Below are 26,940 nucleotides of genomic sequence, written 5' to 3' on the forward strand. Positions count from 1 at the left end.
ATGCAGCATCATGTTTGTTGCCCTTTGTTTCATGTTTGCGCGCAGACGGGCCCGTACTGATGTGCTTGGCCAGTCAAACACTGCACCGCCGTCCGAGCGATGGCCCAACATCTTCAAAAAAGTCATTCTTCGAGTCAATTTGGATTCATTCTCACGTTGAGTCTCGTAATTCACGGGGCATTACCCCGAGGTCATAATTTGTTTCGCCGTGGCCATTGGCGTCTACATGCTGCGTCGACGCCGGTCTGGCATTGATGATCGCGTTCTCAGTTGCAATTTTGGAGCTTTCTTTTTCTGTTTTTCACCCTCAACCAGATATATCCTGCTAGCGCCGTGGCCACCTCGAGAAGGGGGGTTCTACGCCGGCGATGTCAGCTCCTAGTTGCCATCTGCTGTGTGGTTGGTATCGCGATTATCATGGTCTTCGACCTACATTATGCTAGCCCCCAAGTCAATCGGAGAGCTTCCACCCAACGATGCCTTCTGACAATGCCTGGTGATCAAATGGGGGGGAAAGAGTTCATAGGCTAGTGAACCTTTGTGGTCTCCACCGCGAACACCACATGTCTTACCACAGACTGAGAGGCATCTCAAGTGCGCAGGCGTCATGAAGTATTTGAGTCACGGGGGGAGTAAACGATTTGACAAGAAAGAAGGAAACATGAAATTGACATGAGGGCATCAAAATACACCACCAGATGCTCTAGTGTTCCAACAATGCAAAGAACACTCGCCCAAACCGTGCATGCATACCCCGTACAATCTCCCAATCTAAGCATTCTCCTGATGCGAGGCCGTGTCCCCGCTCAGAATTCCGTTGCTCGTTCCATTTCCCTCCTCCTTGGCGTCGTTTGTTCCCCGGAGTGCGTCGTCGCTGCCAGTGACCTCACCGTTGGCGTCCAGGACGTCGTCCACTTCTTCACCAGTCTGGGCCGCACGGCGGATGCGAGCCATCTCCTCAGCGCTGGGTGGCTGCCATTTGCTGCTCTTCCATGGAATGACACGCTGCGAAAGGTTAGTCTTTATTTCGTGTCACGTCCAAGAAAAGGGAGGCTTACCTCGAGATACATGGTGTCAATCTCCTCCAGCGTTCGACCCTGGCCCTCAATGACAAAGAAGTACACGATACCGGCAGCACAGAGGTTGCAGCCCGCAAAGACGTAGCCGTATCGAAAGTCGATATCCTTTGTGATGAAGGGCGTGAAGAATCCGATGCAAAAGTTCCAGATCCAGTTGCTCGCCGTGGAGAGCGCCATGCCCTTGGCACGGTAGCGGGTCGGGAAGATCTCGGCCTGGATGGTCCAGATCATAGGGCCCCAGGTCGTGGCGAAGCCGAGAATGAACAGGCTCGCAAAGACGATGAGTGCGATACCCGCCGAAGGCGTGTTCTGCGGGTTCTTAAGATCAAGGCTAAAGTGGCCCACCGACGCAAAGATCATGAAGCAGACAAACATCCACAGTGCACCCGAGATGAGCGACTTGCGACGACCATAGTGCTCGACCATGTACAGGCCCAAAAAGGTGACGAGGAAGTTGATGGTGTTGAGGATGATCTGGGTAATGTACGAGTTGATCTGCACGGACTGAAAGATGGTCGTGCCGTAGTAGAAGAAGTAGTTGGCGCCGGTGAGCTGCTGAAACATCTGCAGCGTCATGCCGAGGAGGACGCGGTACGCCATGCGTGGCGCCTGCCACATGCCCATAAACTCCTTGTAGGAGGACTGCTTGACCTTGTGTTCGAGGCGCACCTTGGCCTCAATCTCCTCTACCTGGGTGAAGACGGACCAGTGGTTCATATTGGCGGCGTAGACCTTGCAGAGCGTCTGCTTGGCGCGCTCCGCCTTGCCGACCTTGTAGTCGTATCGAGGAGTTTCGGGGAAGAACAGGATGCCCACGCCGAGGACGATGGTGAACACCCATCCGAGGCCAATGACGATGCGCCAGCACGCGGAGCTGTTGGGCATGTGCGTGACAGTGCCGTAGTTGAAGCACGCCGCGAGGAAGATGCCCATGGTGATGAAGAGCTGGTACGCACAGACGAGAGCGCCGCGAATCCAGTAGGGGGCCGTCTCCGCCTGGTACATGGGCACCATGAGACTGAGGCCACCGACACCGAGGCCGGAAATAAAACGGCCAATCATGACCTGGTACCATGCTGTGACGGCTGCGATCTGCACCACAAACCCAATGGACACAACGAGGCACCAGAATGAGATGGCCTTCTTTCTTCCAATGCGGTCGGCAATGGGCGATCCCAAAAGGGCGCCGATGAGTGTACCAGCGGACAGCAAGGCGACGATGAGTCCTGAGCGGACGGTAGCTAGAGTGGTGTGTGAGCAGGGGGACTTCGTGATGGCGCGGCGCAAAGTATGTAAAGAGACTCACAAAAGTAGAGAGTGCCATCGTCCTTCAGCTGGCCAAATCGTTCTAGAAAGTCGGGCATCTCGAGGAAGCCGGAGATTTGTCCCGTGTCATAGCCAAAACTTCATGTTGTCTCGTCAGTCTCTGGATTGGATTCATCAACAGGCTGGGGAGGCCGAGGCGAGTTCACTCACATGAGTCCACCCATCGAAACCAAGACGCCCATCCCGAGCACTCGTGGCGAGACTCTGGGCAGGGGCGAGTAGTCCAGCCCACTGAGGGAACTCCTCAGCCCCTGTCTGCCCTTTTCCGAACTGGGGTCGTGTTCATCGAAGTGAACTTGGTTCCCAGGAAGTCTCATATTGGCGGATTCCTTTTTGACACGTCGTTGGTTTTCAATGCTTCAGAGAGAGACCACTGACCAAGCATACCCCGAGCTTCCAACCGCCTGATAGCTCGGGGTAGCTCGACTTCATATAAGTCACCTCCAAGGCCAGTCGTTCCGCTCGTCTTCCGTGCTGACGAATGACGTCTATGGGTCCATGGACCATGCCCACCCCCGTGATAACCGGCTACCCCCCAGACTGCACATTAAATCCCCAGTCGGTCCGGTGTGGTAGAGTGCGGAGGAGAGAGGCCCCATTCTTACACGGAGCCAATGATGTGTCAGTTGCTTTGGGAGGGGGGGGAGCACAATGATCTCTTCGTCTAGTGCTGGCAAACCGGGTGCTCCGAAGAAAGGAGCTCTGTGTGTGAAGAAAAGTCCATCCATCACATATGACAATTGACATGACGCGAGCAAAGTCAATTTTCGTTCCATCGACCTGTGCCCGCAACAGACGCTGGCTGGACGTCCGTCCTTCGATTCAACCTTGATTCTAACTTCTCTGGTCCTCCATGGGGAAGAAGCTGGTGTCGATTCAGTGCCCACGCGTAGTACTAATCGATTTCGTATCGCCCCTGGCGGCCCGGCCGGCACCTCCACGCTGGCTGGACCCGCAGCATTCAACTAATTGCCGATGTGCCAAGCCGGCTGCTTGTCCCGATCTAACGGACCGAAATGACGTCGAGTACAGTCACCACAGGAAACGAAGCTCATGACGATGGAGTCATGTTTTCACCTTTCGAGCTCGTTGTTTGTCAGCACCGCGCCGAAGGGCCACCGAATGGGTGCCCATCATCATTTGGGGCTCTCCGACCAACGAGTGCTCGTCAAATGCTCCATCATCCAGGGTGGCCGTCTTCCTCTTGCTTCCATGCTCTCCGGGCAGTTCGGGCAGCCTGAAGTGAGAGCGGAAGATCGGGGGCACGCATACATGTACAGGGTCTGAGACAACTGCGCGCTGCGTTCCTGGCGAGTAGCGCAGTGGCGAAAGCCGACTTGTCGCACTTGTACTTCCCAGGGTGGTCTGAGATGGTGACATTCGTCTATATGACCCACTATGTTCGTCAAAGATGCAATAGCTGTTGTGTATATCTTGCAAACGTCCTACACTCGAGCACTCCTCCTCGCCTAAAAGGTCGAGACCTCGGTCGCTCGCTGACTCGTGTGTAGAGTTCGCTCCCGATGCGCCTAGGCCCCTCTTGATGCCCGTCTATTATACGCCGCGGACCCTCTTGTTTTTGTATTGTCCCAATGCTGTCCACATGCTGCGAAATGCTCATGTCCGGACATCCTGCCATAAAAAGCGCCGAACAGTGACCGAGATTATGCATGCGCCTCCCGGTCGCATCCGGTAGTCTCAGTGGAGTGCGCCTGGTACCCGGCCCTCGACCGAACTCAAGGCGGCCAGATTCACTTCGCTGACTTGCTGGATGTCATCAGTCCCCGCCAGGAGCGCCACGCTCTCGATCACGTCCTCGGGCTCAAGCAAATGCCACCTGGCCAGGGTCACCTTGGTGCTGGCGCCGACCGTCACCGTGAAGACGTGGTCGGCATCGAGGACGGGACCCGAGAGCGCATTCAGACTCCGGAACATGTCTTCGTCCGTAAAGTCGTCGCCCATGCACAGCGCAAACTCGATTGGCCCCGCGTCGGGGCCGTCAGCAGGTGCGCCGGGGTTGTGGTACGTCTTCACCAGGCGCTTCGCGATTTCACCCTTATTGATAAACGTCGGTCGAACCTCGAGATTGGCCTTGCCCGCCATGACCTCAACTTCCCACCGGGTGCCCACGCCTTCCATAAGCTCCTTGTGACATTCCCTCGACATGGCCTCTCCGAGCTCAGGGTCGGCACGGCGATAATGCCAAGTCAGGGCGCACCGCTTGCGTTCGATGAATGACCCTGCCCGCCGAGTTAGTATTGCACTTTGACAGCGAGTGAAGCGCTCGGACTAGCTTACCTTGAACTCTATCCGTATAATTCTGGAAGACGTCAATGACCTCCTGCTGCCAGCCCATGTCAAGCTTTTCCGCCAAGTTTTCCCACTCATCCGAGTGTGGATTCTTCATAAAGCTACCGTGCTCAGCCGAGAAACCCATGGCGGAAATGTGACCGAGATGCTGCTTAAGGAACTCCTGGTCTCGCCCGGATATTATCCAAACCAGATTCCGAGGATCGTCTGCGAGCAGCCGGAGCGATTTGATGATGCGCTCAGATGGGATCGCGGCACTCGGCTCCTGGACAATGGGTGTCAACGTGCCGTCGTAATCGAACATGAACAGGCGCTTCTTGGCGTCACGGTAGCGTGACAGCATCAGTGCCCGGTCGCAGAGAGGTGTGGCAATGGCATTGTTCGAGTCGCCAAGGACAGTGTACACCTTGCGAATGAACTTTGAGATCCACGACTGCATGTTGTGGCTCGTGACATGGCTGTAGAGGCTGCCCTGCATGGCCATGCGCTTGTCATCGGACATGGTCAGGGCCAAATTGATCTTCTCTGCCACGCCGCTGACATCCCATGGGTTGATGTGGAGAGCATCGCCCAGGCTGCCAGCCGTGCCGCTAAACTCGGACAGGATGAGGGGCCCATGGCCGTCCTTCTGGCACACGATATACTCGAGACTGGTAGTGTTCATACCATCGCGGACCGACGTAATGAGGCCAATGTCGCCGGCACGCAGCAGTGCAAAGTACTCATCTTGGCTGAGGTACTGTGGGTAATGCTGCACCGGGGAGAACCCGAGACTGCCGTACTGCCCGTTGATCTTCATCACCAACTCATTCACCCGACTGCTGACCTTCTTCTGGGGGTCGCCCTTTTCGGCTTCGACCAACGTAGGTGTCGTAACTTGGATCAGAACAACCTTCTCCCTCCACTCTGGGTACAGCTCGAGAAAGCGCTCGAAAGCTTGCAATTTCTGGGCCACGCCACGCACACTGTCCAGGCGGTCTCGCCCCACAATGATCTTCTTGCCCTCATACATGGACTTGAGTGTATTGTACTTCTCGGTGACCGTATCGTTCCAGGCAAAGGACTCCACTTTGGCCGCATCGATGCCAATGGGGAAGACACCGACCTGGACCCGAGCTCCGTAGGCATCGATGCCAAGAGTATCTGATGGGAAGCCCAGAATACGCGTACAACAGCTGAGGAAGTGACGCGAGTAGCTGTACGACTGGAAACCGATGAGATTCGAGCCAAGGACGCCTTGGAGCACCTCCTTGCGGCGAGGGAGACATCTCAGGAATTCGCTACTGGGGAACGGCGAGTGCAGGAAGAACGAGATGTACATGCCGGGTGCTCGCTGGCGCAGCATGCTGGGCAGCAGCATCAGGTAGTAGTCGTGCACCACCACAATGTCTCCAGGTTTGTAAAATTCGATAATTTTGTTAGCAAACATCTGGTTCATGCGGTAGTAGTCGGCCCACTGAACGCGCTCTTTGCGCCCATCAGAGGGCTCATGCTGCTTGTAGTGGAACAGTGTGTACAGGTCGTGCTCGGCGTATCTCCTCCATCTAGTCTGGTCCGTGAGTGTGATGCCCTCGGGTGTGGACTCGGCTTCGTCAGACAGCCAAACAGGAATGGTAGGCATGCTTTTATCATGGCGGAGCTCGTATTCTAACCGTTCTTGATCCTTTTTCGGTACCCAGAGCCCCTCCGACTGTACGGGCGCGGGCTTGCTCGTGGCGTCAACGGGCACGGGTGCAGAGAGCGGGTTCAGCGAAGATGCGCCCACAGTCGTTGTTGGTGGTGTCTCGGGAGGCGACAATGGAGCATCTGAGGGATGGTCGACTTCACCTGTCCACGCCACTACGGTGTGGTTCCATGGTGTAGCATCGGAAGACAGGTAGGCAAACGAGTCGATGAGAGCCGATTGGCCGCGGCGGGATTTTAGGTCCTGTTCCAGAGTATTAGTATGTGAGACAAGCATCATGGCGTGCGTGGCACGGCGAAGCTTACCCATTGGCCTCCTGTGCGGTACGTGAATGAATGAGGGGCGCTGAAGGTCGCCGAGATGATGTTGCCGCTGAGCGACAGGTCCGGATTGGCCGCCCGGATCTCAGAGAGAGACTCACGACGCTCCATCTTGTAGGGAAGAGTCGTTTGGCGGCTCAGAGGGTCGCGCAATCCTGTCCGCGAAGGGATGGTCACGTCGTTGCGAGAGAAGTAGCTGACGCTGGGGGCCCCGCTGGTCGTTGTCGTGCGCTTAGCAAGATAACTACGAGGGTCGATGCCCGGAGTGACAGCCTCGAAACCTAGATCGGTGGAGGCGGGAGGTCGCGGCGATTCGTCGTCGTACTCGTCTTCACTTGCGGGAGGATTGTCGTTCGAAAAGGCCAGCTTGCTAGGTGCTTTGCGTTCGCCGCGGTCGTGGCCACCAGCGGCCGGCTCGCCCGCTAGGCCATTGGGAGGGGCGCTATCATGGTGTTGTTCGTGGGGTGCAGTTCTGGACGCCATTCCGACACCAGGCGTTGCCGCCGGACGCGCGCTGCAAGCAGCAAGCGTGAGGTGCGAATTGCGGGGCGAATTCTAGACTGATGGTTGCAGGCAGGGTACGGATGCAGCCGTCTAAGTAGGTGAAGCAAGTGAATCCAGACGCTGAAGACGACGTACGATGGAAAAGAGGGCAAGTCAACAAATGAAGCGAGTGATGAGCTGAAGTATCATAGTCACAAAAATTAAATGGAAGGCTTGAGTCGCACAGGCCGACTGGAGCTCTTGCCCCGTGTCGACTCCAGCAGCCCTGATTCACTGGCAATGTTGATAACCAGTTGAAAGTGTTTATAGTGGGGCACCAGGACAGTTTGCTCCTGAGCTGCCACTCGAGACTGGTCAGTGGTGCTGATCAGAGGCATGTCCGGGTATCCGTACGTAAAGATGACTGCAGTATCACCTGAATGTCGCCCACACGTACGTACTCAACTCCAGTCGCATAGGAATAGGGTGCTAGGCACGGTGTCCACGGCGGTCAGATAAGACGATGCAGCCAGGTCCTGGTCATGGCACTCATGGTGGGGGAGGGGTAATTATTTCGCGGCGTGTCGAGACGTACGTGCCTGGCTTCAGTAAACTCTGACTCAGTACTAGTCTCTTAGGCACAAACTAGAATTTAATGAAAAAGGTTCATCCCGATTTTTTCTTTTCGACTGGATGCTTCCACATCAAAATTTCGCAACAGGTATGTTGTTTGTGCGATGATTTTGATCAAGCTGCCTCACCGCTGAAAATGGAGGCTCTGCGCTTCAAGGCAGAAAGCCGTCTTGGGGTGCGAATTTTAAATGCAGAGCAAGTTTGGGAGCTGACGTTCGATGAGCGATCTGCTGCCGACCCCTGGAGGGTCCACAGGTTCTCGACGCATCTGAAGTGAATTGAGCTGCACCGCCTTTTCGTTCCGTACTGCGTGTCGATTTGACTGGTGTCATGGCCATATAGTGACGCTTACCGTGTGGTGTGGTCTCTCCCCAAGACATTGGCCGCTAGAGTTCAATGCCAGAGCTAGCAAAAACAGTGATTTTTCGTCCTGCCAAAGCATATGAACGATGATGTCAATGCTGTGGATCGGAATGGAGCCGAGAGTGGAAATCTTTGTGGCAGAAAAAGCGGGCACTGTCGATGTGCCAGGTACGTACGGGTAACGTACGTAGTTGCTAACTTGCTTCTGACTTATTCCTGTGCGGAATTATTAATAACACCTTGGTTGACTGAGGACTCACAAGTCATGACAAGCCCTCTGCGCTGGCACGACATTTGTCGGAATCTGGATTCTAGAAGCCGAGCTCGGTTTAGCAAGCGCAGCGCCACATGCACCGAGGGGTGTGGATGACCCGGCCCGACATGATTGCGGCCGGCAAACTGACCTTGTAGTTACCCTACAGAGCCATACTGTCCAGGCAGAGCTAGACTTACCTCATTCAACTAAAAGACAATGAATTTTTAAAGCTGAGATTTCAGAAAATGCAAGCACAATTATAGCCGCGGGGGGGTGGGGGGGAAGCGTATTCGATGGGCGTCCCCAAAGTGGCTCCTGACAGACAAGAATCAGCGTCTCGTTCAACACCATTGCTATGATCAGCTTAAGATACTTGACTCGTATTTCATGGACATATCGCTGATAGCAGCTGCTAAAAAAATATGTGTCTGACACCGAATCCTAGTTAATGCAGATTTCAATGGAAATGCTTCTGGATCGTGAGGGCAACTGATGGGAGGGCAAATGCGTCAGAGTACGTACCTAAGCTGGCACGCCTGAGGTTGGTACGCTTCAAGGGGATCACGTGAGCCAGCCACATTCGCAACGCCTCGCATCAAATCCGTCGGGCCATCTACGGCTTCCACGCATCAACATCGGTAAATACTACATCACGACGCGCCGCGCCGCCATCATGTCTGGCTCCCCACAGTCGCCGGAGCTGCAGCAACAACCCCCCAAGCATGAGACGATCAACCACGAGGACGTGCACGAGGCGTTTGTAGACCAATCGGAACCTGACTTTCAGGATCATGAAGACCAGCATCATCCCCAGGACCATCTCGACCAGCAGCACGCGTATCAAGAGCCGCCGCAGCATTCCGACACCGATCACGCTAATGTCCACGCATACGCCAGCAATGGGCTCGAAATCCTACAGGCCGCGAGCGACGCCGCGCAAGGGCTCACGGCACATTCAGAACTGCAAGCAGCAGTCGCTGATCCCAGCGTAGAACCTTCGATCGAGCATCATGGCCTCTCCGACGCCTCGGCCGTCGCAGCCCTGGCGCAAGCGCACATGGCACAGCCTCAGACGCAGCATCCGCAGCACGGACTAGACATCACTCCCACCTCGCATGAGCTGTCCGAGTCACGCGACCCGACTGTGAACCCCAAGCTCACGCGACTGCGACGCGCGTGCGACATGTGCAGCATGCGCAAAGTCAAATGCGACGACGCGGGCATCCCCTGCAAACCGTGTCGTGAGCTTGGTGTGGATTGTACCTACCAGCGCGAGACGAAGAGGCGAGGACCGCCTAACAAGCATGCCGAGGCCGCCAAGGCCGCAAAGCGAGCACGCATCGAGCCCCTGCCCGCCAGCTTTCCCACGCCATCGCCACAAAGGACTACCAAGGGTCTTTTGAACCTTACAGCTGAAGGCGTCCAAGATGCAGAAAGCATAGCACCAATGCCGGTGCTGGAGCTGTTGATCGACGACTTCTTCACGTACATCCACCCGCTTGCGCCTTTCCCCCACGAGCCGACCTTTCGGCAATCCTTTGCTAATCGCGAGGACCGCACACGGCCAGAGTTCCTAGGGTTGATCGCGAGCATGATCGGTGGACTAGTCGCCTCTTTCCCTCGCAGCGCCAGAGAGCACCTGAAAGCACAACATAGCACGCACCTATTTCCTCGCGCTATTGTTCTGATCGACAAGTGTCGGGATATCGCGCTCAATTCCCGTGGGCCCAGATTTGCAGCGAAGCAGCCGAAGACGCTCGATGATGCGGCGACCAGCTACTTCATGGGCCTGGCTGCCAGCTACACGCACCAGTGGAACCAGTCTCACTTTTTCATGTCAGAGACGTTGACGTTAATACGTGAGTTGGGCTTCAGTCGGCCTAAGAACCCAGGCGAGCTACCAACCTTTGGCAGCGACCAGTACTCGCCCGACCCGCTCCCCTTTAATCATGTCAAGGACCAAGTTGGGAAACGCATCTTTTGGTGTCTGCTGCTCGGCAACAGGTCATATGCGCAGCTGGGCGACAGCCAAACCGGCACGGTCATCCCGCCTTCGACTCCCAACTTCCCCTACCCAGCGTATCCCGAGAACATTGACGACATGTACATTCTCGCCAACCAGATCAACGATCAAAACGAGGGCAATGCATCTTTACTCACAGGATATCGGTTTGCCATTGACATTTACACGACGATGAACGGCATCCTCAGCACTGAGCTTGCCTATGGCATGAGTGCTCTGCAGTGGTCCGACCAGCGGTCCTCGCTACGATCAGCTCTTCTCGCCGTCAAAGGGATTATCGACGATCTTCCGCTTGAATTACAGCTTGGCAACCACGGCGAGGTGGATCCTATGGAAGCGTTTGAGGAAACGACCATGCAGTATGTGCCGCCACTGTGGCCTACCGCACAGCCAGCCCACGACCTGCGGAATGTGTTCAAGACGCAGCCGCACCGACGGCGTCAGCTCCAGTATGAGATCCAAAAGGCCAACATATTCACATCTCAGCTGGCGACTCGCTCCTATTTCGTGGAGCTCTACTTCAATCTCCGTGATGTGCATCTGGCGAACCCGCACAGCATGGTCCATCTTACGCCAGAGCAGAAGGTCATTGATGACGAGGAAGATAAGGAGACACTCTCTCTGATGACATCGGAGCGTGAGCTCATTGTCGAGAACCTCTTGACGGTCCTTGGATCCATTTCGCAGCGCAATCTGGAACCGAACGGCGGCTCCATAATCAACAAGATCCGCCAAGTCGCATCGACGCTCCTGAACGATGCGCCGGAGCGGAAAGGCCCTTTTGCCATCAAGTCCGAGGAGGCGCTGTCCCAGCTGATTGACGTGCTCATGAAATTGGAGAAGACAGGTCCGGCTGGCACCTCGAGGGCTAGCGATCCAATGCAGATGACAGCGCAGGATGAGGAGGAAGAGCTGCGGCATTGGGCCGATCTGAGGGATTACCAGCTGCGCTTCGCGGCGCACGGCGGGTTCACGGGGAGCATGTTGACGCAATGACGAGATCTCGGGACGTGGACACGGAAAAATGCTTGGACGCCGACTCTGTAATGCCGCTACGCCAGAAGGGAGGTTGTAAGATAACTCGCTGTAATGACAATTTGATGCTATAAAACATATATCTCCTCATTCCTGGCTCTCCTTTCCAAGACCCATTCGTAGGCTGCAAACGCTGTGAGCACCCAATTGAAGAACCTTCCCCCAGCCAGTCAGTACCATCACGGGACGCACAAGAGACGGGAAGAACTTACGTGATGATGGAAATCAAGGCAATCATGGCGCCTTCGAGCGAACTCGACCACCACGCGTCCATGTACACGGCAAAGTGCCGCGCGAGGAGGCCCAGACACACGGACGCTCCGCACGCAACCAGCGCCTGGCCTCCAAACTGCAGCCCCGGGGCGAACCCGGGTCTTTGATGCATGATCCTCCTCGCCGAGATGGTCGCGGCCATGTTCCAAACCAGCGACACGATAGCCTGTGCACAGATGTGTTGAGTATGTACTCTGTCTCGCCAAGGGGAGAAGGCTTACAAGCGGGAGGGACAGCCACAGGACCCAGAAGCACTCGTCCATCACGCTGTCCGTGTACCCGCACAGCCTGCCTGCCGCGAACCACCACACGTCCATGATGAGGGTGATGGCCGGGACGACAATCGCCCAGGGGCGCGTGATGCTGTACCACCATTGTAAACGGTGATTGAGCGACAGGCGCGGCGGTTGGGGTGGTGGCGGCGGCGGGTGAGCATAGTACGGCTGTTGGTACGGCTGCTGATATGAGGCCGGTTGGTGGTGCTGGTACCCCGGCGGGGGGGTCTGGTGATTCATCAGCCTTCCAGAAACGATGGGTGCAGCTGCGCTGTGGGAGAGGAGGTGAAGGGCGAAGTGTATGTATTTACGTTGAAGATTGATGAGGATATCCAATTTGTGACAAGGTGGAGAATGGGAGAACAGGGGTCGTTCGGTCCATTGTCACGCGGGATGACTGGAGGCTTGGCGCGACCTTGTCCCTCGCGCCCACGAGGGGTGGTGCACCATACTTGAACCCAGCGGCGGCTGTGGCTCATGACGAGGATGGTGTTGGTTGAGACACGGACGACTCACTCATACTGAGTGTCTGGTTTGTGGATTCAACCAATGCACTTTTATTCCGTCCGTCCCCACATGTTGTCGTATCTGGTCTTGTCACGGACTGCGTGAGCCTCTCGCTCAGACAGATATCACTTTGCGACGACATCAAAGTTCAGGGTACCTTACCCAGTATTGTGTACTGTGTACAGAGTACGGGCTGCCATGAGCTGAGGTAGCATCAGCCTCAATTCGCCGGCTAATTTCCTGGGACGACTCCTACACCCAACGGTTTCCGAGCTCTGAAGAGCAGCACACGTCCAACGACCCAGGTCTCCACGTCCGCAAACATCCCTCGCAACTTGCCATCAATCTCATTCTCGCTGCCCCCCCAGTTCCCAAAAATGCCTTTCCAGTTATACAGGCTCATGAGGAGCCGTGCCAACGGGTTCATGGTCGCCTCGTCGCCCAGGATCGTCGCGCCAACCAGAGTTCCGTCTGGAGCGAGATGCGGTCGCGGCATGTCAAGGACGCGTAGTTTGGACGCGGTCGGTCCAGTCATGCAGTGCAGCAGGTAAAAGAGGTATATGCTGTCGAATACACGTCTCTCGAGTGGCAGAGCCTGAGTTGCATCCCCCGTCACGGTGTCGACACGAACAGCAGTGCCAGCGATACCCTCCACCCTCTGCTTTGCCATTTGCAGCGTGTTCGGATTGAGGTCCAGCAGCGTGAGCTCCTGGCACACCTTGTCGACATCCCGCGCGACAGCTGTCGCGGGAATTTAGCCCGTTCCAACACCGACATCGAGATGCCTTTTCCCAATGGCCGACTGGAACAATGGCAGGAGGACCGTCTCTGTGGGGCATTTCCATGCGTAGTCGTTGCTGCAGCCGAGAACGAAAGCATCGTAGAAGTTGAGGACGTGAGACTTATAGATGGACGTGCCAGCCTTGCTGTTTGGCGCAGTAGCAGGAGAAGCCATCTCGATAGCCCTGCGATGTGTGTTTACAACGGACGAATCGAATAAAGTTGAGCAAGTGTGTTCGGTGCTTATCAATCGACCTATTGCCAATCTCGCTATTCGACTGAAGATAGCACTGAGCACATCCTACTCATCTCACTATCAGCTTACCCGCGTCGGAACCGGCGGCTGCCGTCGCCACGAACATTAGATCATCAAGACTTTGGGTTTCCGGTCGCGCAAAAAAGGTCGTGTATATTGAGAAACAAGTCAGTCGTCATCGGGTATCTATGGCCAAATTCTACAGCCAGATCTCGCAACAGCACCAAGCCTAATCAACCTTCACTCCGACAAATTACAGGCACCACCACCATTCGCCTCGCCTCGCCTCGCCTCACCAACACCGCGCAATGCTCTATCCTCACCGATGCTCTAGTTCTTCACGGGCAGGGAGTCGGGGCCTCCGGTAGCCTGCGACGGGAGCGGCGCCTGGGATATCTCAGGGTTGGGATTGTGCTGGTGCTCGATGGGCACGGGGCCGCCACTGGGAGCGCCGGCTGGCGGCGTGCCAGCATACGGCGACCCAACCGGGGGCGACATGGGCGCCTGACCAGGAGGAGGCATGCCGCCAGCCTGGGGGTTGACGTGCGGCGGCATCGGCCCCTGGGGACCTTGGCCGTGAGGGGGAGGCTGCTGGCCGCCGTATTGCGAAGGCACGCTGAGGGCGTGAGGCGGAGGCAGGACATGGACGGGCGATTCGGGGGTGCGCGTGGCAATCTGCTTACCGCACTTGTCGCAGTACCAGTTGGTCTGCTCGAACCAGTGCAGGCAGCAAGGCAGGGGGGCGAGACAGATGCAGACGAGGCAGAGGAGGGCACCTGTGAGACTTGACGTGGGTTAGCAGCTTGTCGCGCGACCTTTTCCACCCGACGGGGGAGAGCAGGACAGGAGCCACGACTCACAATTGCATGCCCTCGCCCTTTTTCTCGATGCGCGTGCGAGTGCGCTGGTGGCACATTTGGCAGTCCACCCACTCAGGCACCTCGCTCATGAGGTGGAGCGGCGTCACCTTCTGCCCAGAGGTGTCCATGCCAGGCTGGCCCATGGGTTGCATGGCGATAGGCTGACCGGGTCTTGTATTGTGTTAGCTTCTATCCATCTGCCTCGACGGTTCATTCATCAATGGACTGACAAGTTGGTCGCGGGCGCAGCGCCCCTGGCGCCCTGCTCACCGCTGGGCTGGTAAGGCGGAGGTGGTTGCGCGGCCATGGTTGCAATGTTTGTTGAATGTCTCGTCCCAAGAAATTTGTACAAAGAAAGACAGACGATGGGCTTGATTTAGTTTGGAAAGCAGGAGGGGAAGAGAAACTTGAAGCGCGTCGAGATACGGAGTACTTTTGCTTGTGCCAGGTCCTTTGAGCTGGGCGTCCGAGCTCAAGCGGTGGATACTAACTGAGGCTGGCATGCAGGGATGCGCCGGGGGCTTAAGATTAGTGGATCACAGCAATTAACTTAGGCGCTGAATCTCTTTACCCCGGGGGCTAGACCACCCACCTCAAAATGGCTTGGGTTGCGCCTCGCGCGAGTTTAATGCGATCCTGTTCGGGCATTGAATCCTCGACTCCCTGACACACGACAACCTCCGGTGGTTAATAATGATGATCACTGTGTCACGGAGGATTCAATCTTACAATGGCAGAAAACCTACCACCTCCAGTCACCCGGGCTGCCAACATGTTTGAACTACGCCCCCAAATCATGAACCACGGCGTGAGTCAAACTGCTGCGCCCCCCGTGGCTGAGGTCGAGAAAGCCTCGGGCGTCGTCGACTCCAGTCGTCGCACTTGCGCTGCACGCCCAGCAAATCTCGACGCAGATCAAGCGCACGCCTTTGTGTTCAGTGTCCATGTCGTCAAAGTTGATCCCCACCGATCGACATCACTTGTCGCTGAATGCTGATTGAGATCCCCGACTTCAAGAGGTAGATGCGCTACCACGTTCTCGCCAGATGGAGCCATAAACGCTCTCTGAGCTGCCCCTGTTAGTATTCTTGCTTGGCGCCACGTTTGTAGGCTTCTGGGCTCGGTGAGACGCGATACCCCCCAGGCTCCAGATCCAGTCCGCAGGGCTGAATCGAACTCTGTCTACTCCATACCCGGTGGGGTTTCAGTGCGTCGCCACTCGAGGACCCATTACTAAGCAGACGGATGGATTCACCATAGCCTTCCAGCACGTGGGGTTCAGTCTCCGAGCGCCGCTCCTTCAATGATACTTCCGACGTCAATTGCACCAGCACCAGCTAGCCAAATTACATATACCAGCATGAAGGTCGCAATTGTCGGAGCCACCGGTGAAACGGGCCGGTCTATCGTGAATGGCCTACTCCAGTCGCCTGCCAAATTCGTACGTTCTGTGGTCAGACAGACAAGCCCGAAGAACACTGCTACTAATGGGTCAAGCAGGAGATCACGGCGCTCATTCGTACCTCGTCTCTCCAGAAACCCGCCAGCCAAAAGCTTCAGGAGCTTGGTGTCTGTCTCGTCGCCACTGACATCTCGGGACCCAAGGACAATCTGGTGGGAACCCTCACCGGCATTGACGTGCTCATCTCGGCCATAGCGCCATGGGCTCTCCATGAAGAGATCATCCTGGCAGACGCCGCAAAGGAGGCTGGTGTCAAGCGCTTTGTGCCTTGTCACTTTGCCACAGTGTCCCCCCCAAGGGGTGTCATGGCGCTGCGTGAAGCCGTACGTTACGCTGGGATGTGCGCCACTTGACTGTGACATTCTAACACACGAATGAACAGAAAGAGGATGTTCTGGACCATATCAAGAAGATATGGCTCCCTTTTACCGTCATCGATGTTGGCTGGTGGTTCCAGATCGGTACACCGAGGCTGCCCTCGGGCCGGTTCGACTACGCCCTCAATGCGCCCATGGACGGGATCATGGGCGGTGGGGACGTTGCTATGGCGATCACCCACTTGAGGGACGTGGGCAGATACGTGGCTCGCATCATCAGTGATGACCGAACTCTGAACAAGTGTGTCTTCGCTTACAACGAGGTAAAAACCCAGTGTCAAGTCTTCGATGCTGTCGAAGCTAAGACTGGTGAAGCGCCAGAGCGCAAGATGGTATGATCGATGGCGTTCAATGTTTCCGCCGTGGCTGCTAACGTCCGCTCGTCAGATCCCTGCCGAAGAGGTTGTATCGAAGGTGAAAGAAGCCGAGCAGAAGGTCAAAGCGGGATCCAAGGAGATCGGTGACCTGGTGACACTCTGGACGTCGCAGTACAGGCTTTCGTGGGGCGTTCGTGGCGACAACAACCCCGAGTACGCAAAGTACTTGGGATACCTCGATGGAAAGGAGCTATATCCTGACTTTGAGTTCACAACGTTTGACCAGTACCTGGACGAGCTGCTCGAAGGGAAGGGCAGCAAGGTGTACGCTTAGCATGTTTGCCCAACATGTATCAGCACCTGGCTCAGCATGAGGATTCTCGGGGCAATCTTACAGCCTGTTGCAGCCTCGCCTTTGTCCACGGGTCCCACAGGGGAAAAAGATGGGCGTCGATACGTGCCGTTTCACCTCACGATCCACCGAGTAGGAGCCGGGACATATGCAACAATGGCCAATATATCGCGATACAATGCCCCTCCCCCCGGGCGTGAAATGTCATGGGCAGCAACGTGGCCATAGAAAATTCGAGTGATGCTGCGCAGCCCAGCAGTCTACGCCCTGTGCCTTTGCCCAGAACGGGCATGGAACATATGACATACAAGTTGTTTGACCTCGTGCCACTGCAAGTTTATTATAAAAGTCGCAATGTTCACAATGCTGACGTCTCGCATCTCCGAGCGACGGCGTTGTTGAGCTGTCACGCTGCATCTTAGCATCTGTCCTGCATCCGGCCTCGGGTCGGCCCTCACGTATCCAGTGAGAACTAAAATCTCGCAGATACATCTGGGAGCTGCACAAGGTGGTATGGCATGGGTTGTGGTTCGAGTACTCCATTGTCCGTGCAAGGATACTGGAAGAAATGCAATAAAATAGTTTTTAAAATCGAGAATTATTTCCATGTCCTGTTCACATCTGAGCAATCATTCTTATTGTCTATGACATCTGGTAAAGAGGTGCACATTTGCCAGTCTCCCGAAGCCTCGTGGAGTTGCGCTACAGGTATCATCGTTTATTTACCTTAGGGGGCAACATCACCAAGCGGCGCAGAATTTAGACTCCCCTAAATCAAACCTATGGACGAAAAACTTCTTCACCGAAAAATGTGCCCTTTCTGCTTCCTTTAAATGTCGCTTCGCATCCTTTCGCTAATTTTCATTGTCAGATTATAGTGATGCTCAGTCCTGACATGAATTTAGTTTTCTAAGTAAGCCGTGATTTTCATCCTCAGCACGGATTTGCTTAATGCGCCGTCCCCAATCTTTTGATGCAATTCAGACAGAGGATATTGGCACTATCGTCCCGCGCATACATGAAAGTTCAGATTAAGACAGGGAGTGTCACATGTCTCATAGTGAACTAGGTGGACCGTCAGGTATCAACGTCTATCTCGCTAGGGTTCTTTCGCTGGGGTTGTTATGTGATATCCTCCAGCCACCCCTTTCGGCTTTACCATTGTCCCCCGATTCTCCAAATCAATAACCACTCTCTAAACCGAAACAAAGTCCAAATCAACATCCAAAACATGATAGCACACTGCATTGGCAATGTCCCGAGGAGTTGCGGCTGAGTCCGAACTAGAGTCCAGGGATGATTTCTCCCGCAGGAATCGGGCTGCTTTCGTTGTAGACCATGAGTTCATACATGGTCTTATGATCCGGCTGGAGACCTTGGCTTTCCAACAGCTCTCGGGGTTCAGTAAACACCGGGAAAGCCAAAAATCCCATGGTCTTGACATCCTTGAGGTTCTTGACGAAATGGACCGTGTCGCCCACAAACTTGTCGACGACATAGGCCTTGCCAGTGCTAATCTCGGACGCGGCACCAGCAAAGACGCAAAGGCGGCCATCTTCGAAAAAAACTTTACCCTCTTTCAAGTTCTGGTATGCTTTGGAAAAGCCGTGTGTGACGTTGGAGCGGACTGGCGGCTTGGGAGCAACTACAGGAACCGTCGCTGTGGGGATCGGCTGCGCAGCGTTGGCGGCAGATGGACCCTGGCGGTGCTGCATAAATTGCTTGTACTGCAGAATGATCTCGACCTCAGTCGCAGGCCTGAATTGGCCTTGGCCCACGCTTACCCAAAAAACGGGATGAGAAGCCTCAAAGTGACCCGAGCCCGTGTTAAGGAAGATTTGATGTTGGGGCTGCTGCCCTGTGGCCTGAGGAAAGAGCAAGCTGTTGGGTATTGACGCCATGACAGAATTTGGTGCCTGAATTGGCATGATGGACTGGGAAAAAGTTAGTGAACAAGCTCTCGTACGGGTGCATAGCGTTCCGCATGAACAGCCAGGTAAGGCAGGGTAACGAAGAAAGGCTAAACGCGCGACGATTTGTGTTCTTAAGCGCGTTGCAAAATAAGCGCGCCCGTCAATTCAAACAAAAACATGCTGGCGGGAAGGATCAAGAAGCTTAAATATTAAGCAAGCCTCACGGGCAAGCATGATGACACCAATGCCACACCTCCCACGCCACACAACAGGGTATGAGCAAGAAAAATACAAGGCAAAATAGAAATAAGGACAAGAGACAAAGTTCATGTGCTTCACTTACCATGCTTCCAGGCTGCTGCGCGTCGATCTGGGTCTGTCCAGTGAACTGCGCGTGCTGCACATACTCGTCCCAAAGAGAGTTTGACGAAGCCATAATTCTGGGAGCTACCATGAAGCCCTCCTGATGGTCGAGCCTCATAGGGCCCGCTGATTCGGGGGAAGAATCGCCCATGTACGTGTCGCCCGAGGCGACACGCATGCCATTTTCGTCGTCGACGACGGGTGGCAAGGCGTCGACAACTATAGAAGAGAACGCAGTCATGAGGAAATGCTTGAAGCGCGGTAAGTATGTTGTTGGACTGCGGAAGAGTAGTAGGTAAAGACCCTTGAAAGTGTGAGTGTGAAGTACTGCGACTGTGAGAGACTCAGTACGGTTGGATGAGAAGAGTGTCTCCCAGCATCTCGAGGGGCATCATTGGCTCTTTTATAGACTTCCCATAGACCTTTAGAGTGGGCAATCAAGGTGGCGTGCCCTCCGGCTTCTTGGGCTCTTCCGACAAGGCTGAGGCATGTTTGTATAGTTCCCAACAGACAAACATATGTATCCTTGTCTGCCAAATCGCCCTCACGGCTGTTTTCGATCACAAGAAAGTTCCATGTCTTGATTCCGGGGGTAGAGACAGCTTCAGCACAGCTTCTCCTGTTCACCTCGTCTCATAGCATTGCTCTTTGAGCCCACAGCTTCCATCCACAGAAACTCGAGTACATTGCGTCGGCCACGTTCCCCTCTTCTTGACCAGTCCATAGTTCCCTAGCTCAGCCAGTAGAGGTTCGATACTCTTCCAGATGACTCCTTTCCGGGCAAGGGACGTTGGGGATATGCCAACAAGGTGCCATCAGATACTCCCATGATCAGTCCATCGGAGACACTCATCTTGCGAGTGACCGAGGGGGCCGTGGGCCTTGGACCTGGTGCCGGAGACTTTATTCCCACCAGTCCAATTTGCAACCAACAGTTGGTTGTACCAGGTCCCGCACATGCCCCTATCCCAATGTGAGTCGCTCTTGCCGGTGCCTCGCTGCACAGCCCTCGCCGTCTCGAAACCCAGCCCTTCGTATGACCTGTGACCACTGTCCCACAGTGATGGACAACCCGAGCTTCGTTCGAGCACCGTGTCCGGCAACATCCCCCGGGACACGTTTTCGCCGGGCGGAGCATCCACCCATTGCCCTGAGCAAGAGCACAATGAAGCCACCATTGCCCTTTCCTTTGATGTAACTCCCCACCATCAACAGCAGAAACAGGATCCATGTTCGTAGAGACTTGTCCAGTAGTGAAATAACTTCATCGGCTGCTGCTCGTACTCTCATACGGCACCCATTGCACAATGCAATATGTGGAATCCATGCCGATGTTGAATCGTTCCAGTCGCTGTTTGCCCATATCTCATATGCTCGGGTCATTGCTGTCTCATACCGAGGCCACTTTGTCGAGTTGTGTGCAGTTGCCCAAAATCCACCCACTTCTGACGCCTGGCACAGCAGGAGACAGACACCGGACTGACTTGGATGCATGTTCCTGCCCAAATTTCCATCCTGATCTCCATCCGTCATTCGTAAACAAGAAAGCTTGCTAGATGATCATTTTCGACATCTTGCCGAAGGCGTTATGTTTTCTCGTCGGGGTTTCATGCAGAAAATTTCGCTCTTATCGACAGGACCTTGCCGAGACGACACCTCTACTTCAAGATCACCAACGAAGTGGCGGCCATGAACCCCCATGCAAGTGAGCAGACCTGATTCCATGGTTGTCACAAATTGCAAGTCAACAGTGCAATGCCGAGTATTCGGAGCCGGCGACATCTGTGGCCATCAAACACCGACACTGCGAAGACCACCTTCCAAGCTCGCCAGTATCGTTTCGCCAGTGATGCGAAGACTGATGAGCACAGCTGACTTGTGAAAAGGGGAAGCAATAGGCATTTGGTCCAGCGACGAGACGGTTCGACATGACGGCAGCGGAAGTGTTGCCAAAAGGGCGAGGAGCACCGACATACCCGCCTCTAAAGCACAACAGCCCACGTCGGTTCCGGCAATGCAACACCCAGCTAGACACCCAGCTAGCCTCACTTGAATAGATCAAGCCATCCAGCTATTGAGAGTAAGTAAATATATTTCCTTATGAGGTTTAGTGTCCGTCACTGACCTTTGAGACTTGCGATCTCTTGTCCCTGGCACAGAGGCCTGCTGTCAGAAAGGGTCGATCCGGTGATAGACTGAAAGGCAGATTGGAGAGGGAACGACGCACCCTGAGAAAATGCTGCGCTGTGTTGCGAGAGCGGTGCCGTCGATCCGATACCATAGCCAATCTTGCCATTTATCCTGCGCGACTCCGGTTTTCTCAACTCGGGTACAATCTCAGGACATCCGTAGGCATTGGACGCTCGATTGCAACCTCTCGGATGCCCACGCCATAACGATAGAGGCTCAGGCGATGGCGAAGTGACCGGTCACCGCTCCGCGCGAAAATCGGCGCAACACTTTTCGGTGCCTCTTCAACGACTCGGGTAAAAGTCCGCAATTACGCACGGCGCGTGTGGTTCTCAGTCGAAAGCAAGCCTTTTTCTTTCTTCTCAGGGCCGGTGGTGGAAATGAAAGTAGGCTTGCCGCGCAGCATGCTCCTCACACTCGAACGTCCTCAAGCTCCTCTCTTCCCCCAATAATGGCACGCTCGTCTCCCCAGAACCACAAAGGGTTCTGCAGGGTTCCTTGTTACGCGTGGATATTCCAAGGAATTGTGGTCGTTCGGCTTTGGGCTTTCGCGACACTCCCCCTACAGAGGCTAATGCCGTGCCCATCCCAGTCTCAGCGACATTCGAGTCCTCGTAGCAGCAAGAGGTCTTCTACACCAGAGTTGCGAGGGGTTTTCGACTACAGCTCAAGCACAAGGCCCGCAAGCTGACGGCCAAAGTGGTGGAACCAGGTCTGAACCGCTCCTAAACTGTCGTCTAAAAGTGTGCTGGTGGACTGGGTGTCTTCACACGCAAAGAACCTCACTGGCCTTTGCGAAATTGTAAAGCGATTCTGCAGACGAGGAGCTCCATTGTCTGAGACACAGGTGTGGTAACCAAACCTAGAGCCCGGCCTCAAAAGCACGAGAAAAAGCTCGCCAGTTTTATCGCGTAGTCTTTCACCTTCATAGAGCAGTCAACCCGCTCTCAAGTGGAACAGCACACGGACAACAAGGCACCAGGGGTCACAAAAGATGAACTCCTTGGCTCAAGTTTACAGTCGTCGAAAAGATGGTTGCAGGCATGCACATTCCGACAGACATCCTCACAACGCGCGACATAGACAAAATAATACAGTACCGTGTAGGCGTACCATGCCTTTGTATATTGCTATGTCCAATTACCGAACTGTTATCGTTAGAAAAAGAAGACATGGGAGGGGGGATCAGGTACGTACAATGGCTGAAGCTGAACCAGATGCCCATTATTAACCAAGCCCACTCAGTGACTTTGAATTGCTGCCGCATCAAAACGAGAGCAGACAAGTTCATGCCACTTCGTTGACCATTTTGCCCCGCTTTAAGCCGCTGGAAGGCGGACCAAATAAACTGCCGGCGGGACCCTCAATCAAGTCGTTGGATACGCCCACTCGATTACCACTCTTGGTGCTGGTCCACCGAATGAACACTGGATTGTTGCGGCTGCCATGCTCGCCCTCTTCGGAATTTGCCTCTGCGGCGGCTGCGGCAGCTGCCGCTTTCTTGTTGACCTTGGGCGCTTGCTTTTTCAGGAGCTTGTTGATCGTCTCCATCTAAAGTACAAGGAGTCAGTAACCTGGAAATTGACATGAGTCCACAAAGGGGACACGGAGAAGGCCTTGACATCTCAAATCATGTCGCGACACTATCAATGGAGGCACTGCGTGCCTTCACGCAATGAAGACGTACCTTGACTTCTTCGTTGCGCTTTTCGCTTAGGTTGCGTCGGCGGCGCGCCATCTCTTGCCTGCGCATAGAAAGTTCTTCCGCCGTAAAGTGTTTCTTAGCTTGGACCTCTGTGCACGTGTTAGCACATGTTCTCGCTCCCATATATAACTCCTGTACTCACCATCTGAAAGTTTCATGAAATCCTGAGGGCCTTCCTCGAACCGTGCTCGCTGACGCTTGGTCATTTTGTTTAGATCCGGCTCTTCGTCGCCGCTCACATCCTCGCTGTCGAGTCCAGCAGCCGTTGTATTGGCGACATCATCGATCTCTTCGCCTTCCGCATCTTCATCGCCTTCTGCGTCCTCCTCTTCATCTTCGTCGGCATTTCCGGCGTCAAGACCCAAAGTCTCGTCACCCATGTCGCTGTCGACTGGTTCGCTCAGCTCATCATCATCATCGTCCTCATCATCCGGGGCAGCGCGGGTGGTAGACGGCCGAGCGCCTCGAGAGATCTTGATGGTGGTACCGGCTCCAGAACGGGGCGGCGGGACAGCTGAAGCGGTTGACATGTCCATGTCACCATCCGCGTCTTCGTCGCCTTCAGCACCAACGTCCATGTCGTCCTCGCCCTCTGCATCCTCCTCATCCTCCCCCATTTCTTCATCGTCATCATCATCCAGTTGAACCTCGCCGTCTTCGTCATCTTCATCGTCGTCGAGACTTGAATCGTCAACGACATATTTCTTTTTGCCGCCGCGGTCGCGCTTTTGGTTCAAAACCTGTCCGCCTTCAAAAGAGTCGTCACGAGGAGGGGCGGCCCCGCGAGTAGCCTGGCGCAGCTTGTGTGACGGCACCTTGACTGTCACGTCAAGATGAGAAGAGTCGTCGCCAGAGCTCACTGGGTCGCGAGCGCGATTGGTCCGACGAGAAGACATGGTGACAAAAGGCCTAGTACTGAATGGTGAATTCTCTAAAGGCGAGTTAGAACGATGACTTTGTGCAGTGAGTGCCTCAGACGCCTTGGCGGCTGCATTTCGACGAGGGCGGGATGGCATGGCCAGGGAAGAGTGGTCTCTGTGGGTAGTGATAATGATAGGTGAGCAGTGGCAAAGTGAACAAGACGATTTGCACAGAGCCTGTGCAAGGTCGCGGTCTCGATTGAGAGTGGTGCGATCATGGGAGATGCTGCTTGACCAGCGCTATGCAATCCGGAGGGTAGATAGTTCTGGTGCGCGTAGTGGGATGAACAGGAAGGGGCGGGCCAGGGACGTGATTGGAGCATGAGGCAGGCTATGGCTGAAGCTCCTATGGACGGGAAGGCCCTTGAGATGCAACTGCCCAGTCAAACCCAGGCCAAGCCGAGTACCTGCGGTTCAAGGGCCATTTCGACGCAGGCACTCACAGTGTACCTCATGCAACGCAGCGACATTCGACCACAATTGGCTCCATGTCCAGTCTGTTTTGACTTCCCGCTTGTGTTGCGTCCATGCAAATTGGCCGCAACGCGCTCAAATCATGCCCAGTGCATCCAACTTGACCGACGCAACAACATTTTGAAGCAGATGACCGGGAGACCAGACCTCCGGGGATCTCAGTCTCAAGCGATCATCGACCCCTCGAACGACAACGACGCGAGAAGGGCTTTGAGCAAAGATCGGCATGCCATGACCATACACGGTCTATCCGGCACTTGCTGGGCCTCCTCGAATTCGCTGCCAGGACATTGTAGGAAATCGGGATATCACTTGCCTTGGATAAAACCCTCTTGGGGATGGCGGGCAACCAGTGGTGGCTATTGATCATACAATGCCTTGACCTTCGCTCCAATTTAATCAGATACCGTCGTGATCGCCCTGAAATGCGCTGGAACCACAGTGGAAGAGGTTGATGTTCTGGTGGTTCGCCCGCGCAGGTGATGATGAGTTCGCGGGCTGTCGCGAATCGCACGTCCGATCCAACTTTAGGTACGGAGGATTCTGGAACAAATTGGTGGAAATGCGTTTTGTACGACTTGATGAGGCCTTCTGGATTATCTTTGGATTATGCGCTTTTTCTCTTTTTCTTCTTTTTTTCTTTCTTTTTTTCGCTCTTGGAATTAAGCTCTTTAGCTCGAATGCTCGATACTCTCGACTCCAAGGGAGCAGAAGACACGGACAGCTTTCTGGGAATTGATCACGTGCTCTGCCATTCAAGCTTTCCCGGACTACGGATAAAGTCTGCTGCTCAAGATAAACTCTGCCACCAAACGCAAAATATTCACTCTTTTTTAAAAAAAATTTTATTCTTTTGCTTTGGAGAGAAAAGGAACAGGCAGAAAGAAACCAACTACCATGCCGATTCTCTGTGAATGCTCACAATGGATAGACAGGTGCAACGCAGAGCACACGAGGAGGGCAGCACGCTTCGGCTTGTCGCATATCACAAAACGCACCATCTTTCTCCTATAGCTCTATGAGTGACACTCCGTAGTCGCGAACATGTCTCAGTACTGTCCGATCGTCTATGAAATGCTTAACATGGAAATGACCATCGCTTTTTTTTCTTAAACTTGGCTCTTCCCAGCAATACACTGCAACATTGCTACTACCAGGTAGGACCTGGTAACCAGAGTGACCCACAACCAACCCCAGAGCCGCCTAACAGCCGAGGCACGTCGCATACGGCATAGGCCGCTTGACGCGGTACAACTGCGTCACAATTCCAGCTGCTGACAACCCGGACTGTCCTTCGAGTTCGTCAACCAGATTCCCGCATTCACCATGGGAGACGCAGACGCAGACGACAAACCCAACAATGGGATCCCTGACTGGCAGCGCAAAAACGAGACCGAGGAAAATGCCGAAGACAGCCTGGCTGTTGCGAGGCGCTTCCTCCAAGACGAGCATGTGAAGAGCGAGTCGCGAGACAAGAAAGTCGCCTTTCTCAAGGCCAAGGGGATAGACGACAGCGATATCGAGGCTCTCGTGGACGAGTCTCCGTCTTCCCCTACGGAATCGTCAGCCACAGAAGTTCGCGCTTTGCACAACCCGCACCCGCTCAAGTGGACTGACAGACCCCAGACCAACAGCACACCTTCACCCACGCCAGTCTCCAAAACGACTCCTTCACGAAGCGAACCGAGCAGTCCAACTGCTGACACCGAGCCAACGTCTCACCCGCCCGTTGTCACATATCCTGAATTCCTTGCAACACCTTCCCAGCCTCCACCCCTCGTGACGACTGCAAGATTGTTGGCCACCCTCCAGATAACGACGTTGGTCTCTACGCTAGTCGTGGGTACATCAAAGTTCGTTCTCAGCCCAATGCTCGAAAGCCTCACGACGTCCCGTGTCGAGTTACACGACGATGTGTCGGGGCAACTAGACAAGATGTTGACCCTCCTCGAGGGCACAGTATCCACCGTACCGACAACGGCCAAGCCGAAGACAGACGCGGACGAGGACGAAGATGACCCCAGCGAGATGTTCCATCGTGATGTCGGAACACAGACTTTCCTACCAATCGCCTCCTCAACGACCACGACCACGACCACGACCAAAGCGTCGCCGTCGGAGATCCAGGCCACGCGATTGCAAGGTTTCACAAAATCGCTGGGCGAAATCAAAGAAGGGCTACGATCCCAAAGCGATGATATTAGTGATATAAAAACCCTGGTTGACGTGTTTCGGGACGACCTTGATGCTTTGACCTACAAGAGTCCTGTCGAGATGGACTTTTATTCGGGGAAAAAGAAAGCAGAGCCGGACGATGAGACCAAGAAGGTCAGAGATAATATTCGGCGCATAAAAGGCGCCTTGTTAAGTACAAGAAGTTTTCCGACATCCGCCAGATAGTCCT

General features: G+C 54.7%; 9 protein-coding genes across 9 annotated transcripts; 3 read left to right on the forward strand and 6 right to left on the reverse strand.

The window, feature by feature from the left end:
• Positions 1-771: 771 nt before the first annotated feature.
• On the reverse strand, positions 772-2,722 carry J7T54_001198 (Hexose transporter-like protein; the record flags this gene model as incomplete). The annotated part of the gene is made up of 4 exons (XM_051507254.1): positions 772-1,005; positions 1,059-2,320; positions 2,386-2,483; positions 2,556-2,722. 4 exons carry the CDS (start codon positions 2,720-2,722, stop codon positions 772-774), a joined length of 1,761 nt encoding a protein of 586 aa, XP_051361550.1.
• Positions 2,723-4,103: 1,381 nt separating this feature from the next.
• Positions 4,104-7,202, reverse strand: J7T54_001199 (Trehalose-phosphatase-like protein; the record flags this gene model as incomplete). The annotated part of the gene is made up of 3 exons (XM_051507255.1): positions 4,104-4,645; positions 4,704-6,642; positions 6,705-7,202. 3 exons carry the CDS (start codon positions 7,200-7,202, stop codon positions 4,104-4,106), a joined length of 2,979 nt encoding a protein of 992 aa, XP_051361551.1.
• A 1,925-nt stretch (positions 7,203-9,127) lies between these two features.
• Positions 9,128-11,473, forward strand: J7T54_001200 (Xylanolytic transcriptional activator-like protein; the record flags this gene model as incomplete). The annotated part of the gene is made up of 1 exon (XM_051507256.1): positions 9,128-11,473. One exon carries the CDS (start codon positions 9,128-9,130, stop codon positions 11,471-11,473), a length of 2,346 nt encoding a protein of 781 aa, XP_051361552.1.
• A 247-nt stretch (positions 11,474-11,720) lies between these two features.
• Positions 11,721-13,709, reverse strand: J7T54_001201 (uncharacterized protein; the record flags this gene model as incomplete). The annotated part of the gene is made up of 4 exons (XM_051507257.1): positions 11,721-11,951; positions 12,007-12,288; positions 12,824-13,308; positions 13,673-13,709. 4 exons carry the CDS (start codon positions 13,707-13,709, stop codon positions 11,721-11,723), a joined length of 1,035 nt encoding a protein of 344 aa, XP_051361553.1.
• Positions 13,710-13,933: 224 nt separating this feature from the next.
• On the reverse strand, positions 13,934-14,770 carry J7T54_001202 (uncharacterized protein; the record flags this gene model as incomplete). The annotated part of the gene is made up of 3 exons (XM_051507258.1): positions 13,934-14,387; positions 14,464-14,634; positions 14,694-14,770. The coding sequence occupies 3 exons, from the start codon at positions 14,768-14,770 to the stop codon at positions 13,934-13,936; spliced, it is 702 nt and encodes a 233-aa protein (XP_051361554.1).
• A 1,053-nt stretch (positions 14,771-15,823) lies between these two features.
• On the forward strand, positions 15,824-16,953 carry J7T54_001203 (uncharacterized protein; the record flags this gene model as incomplete). Its single annotated transcript, XM_051507259.1, has 4 exons — positions 15,824-15,904; positions 15,964-16,248; positions 16,308-16,634; positions 16,690-16,953. 4 exons carry the CDS (start codon positions 15,824-15,826, stop codon positions 16,951-16,953), a joined length of 957 nt encoding a protein of 318 aa, XP_051361555.1.
• Positions 16,954-18,254: 1,301 nt separating this feature from the next.
• On the reverse strand, positions 18,255-19,488 carry J7T54_001204 (uncharacterized protein; the record flags this gene model as incomplete). The annotated part of the gene is made up of 3 exons (XM_051507260.1): positions 18,255-18,698; positions 18,756-18,905; positions 19,228-19,488. 3 exons carry the CDS (start codon positions 19,486-19,488, stop codon positions 18,255-18,257), a joined length of 855 nt encoding a protein of 284 aa, XP_051361556.1.
• A 3,236-nt stretch (positions 19,489-22,724) lies between these two features.
• On the reverse strand, positions 22,725-24,038 carry J7T54_001205 (INO80 complex subunit-like protein; the record flags this gene model as incomplete). Its single annotated transcript, XM_051507261.1, has 3 exons — positions 22,725-22,988; positions 23,125-23,231; positions 23,285-24,038. 3 exons carry the CDS (start codon positions 24,036-24,038, stop codon positions 22,725-22,727), a joined length of 1,125 nt encoding a protein of 374 aa, XP_051361557.1.
• Positions 24,039-25,862: 1,824 nt separating this feature from the next.
• J7T54_001206 (uncharacterized protein) lies at positions 25,863-26,936 on the forward strand (the record flags this gene model as incomplete). Its single annotated transcript, XM_051507262.1, has 1 exon — positions 25,863-26,936. One exon carries the CDS (start codon positions 25,863-25,865, stop codon positions 26,934-26,936), a length of 1,074 nt encoding a protein of 357 aa, XP_051361558.1.
• Between the last annotated feature and the right edge of the window lie 4 nt (positions 26,937-26,940).

The sequence above is a fragment of the Emericellopsis cladophorae genome (assembly GCF_022114955.1).
Source record: "Emericellopsis cladophorae strain MUM 19.33 chromosome Unknown NODE_29_length_272814_cov_116_152143, whole genome shotgun sequence".
NCBI classification, from domain to species: Eukaryota; Fungi; Ascomycota; class Sordariomycetes; order Hypocreales; family Bionectriaceae; genus Emericellopsis; species Emericellopsis cladophorae.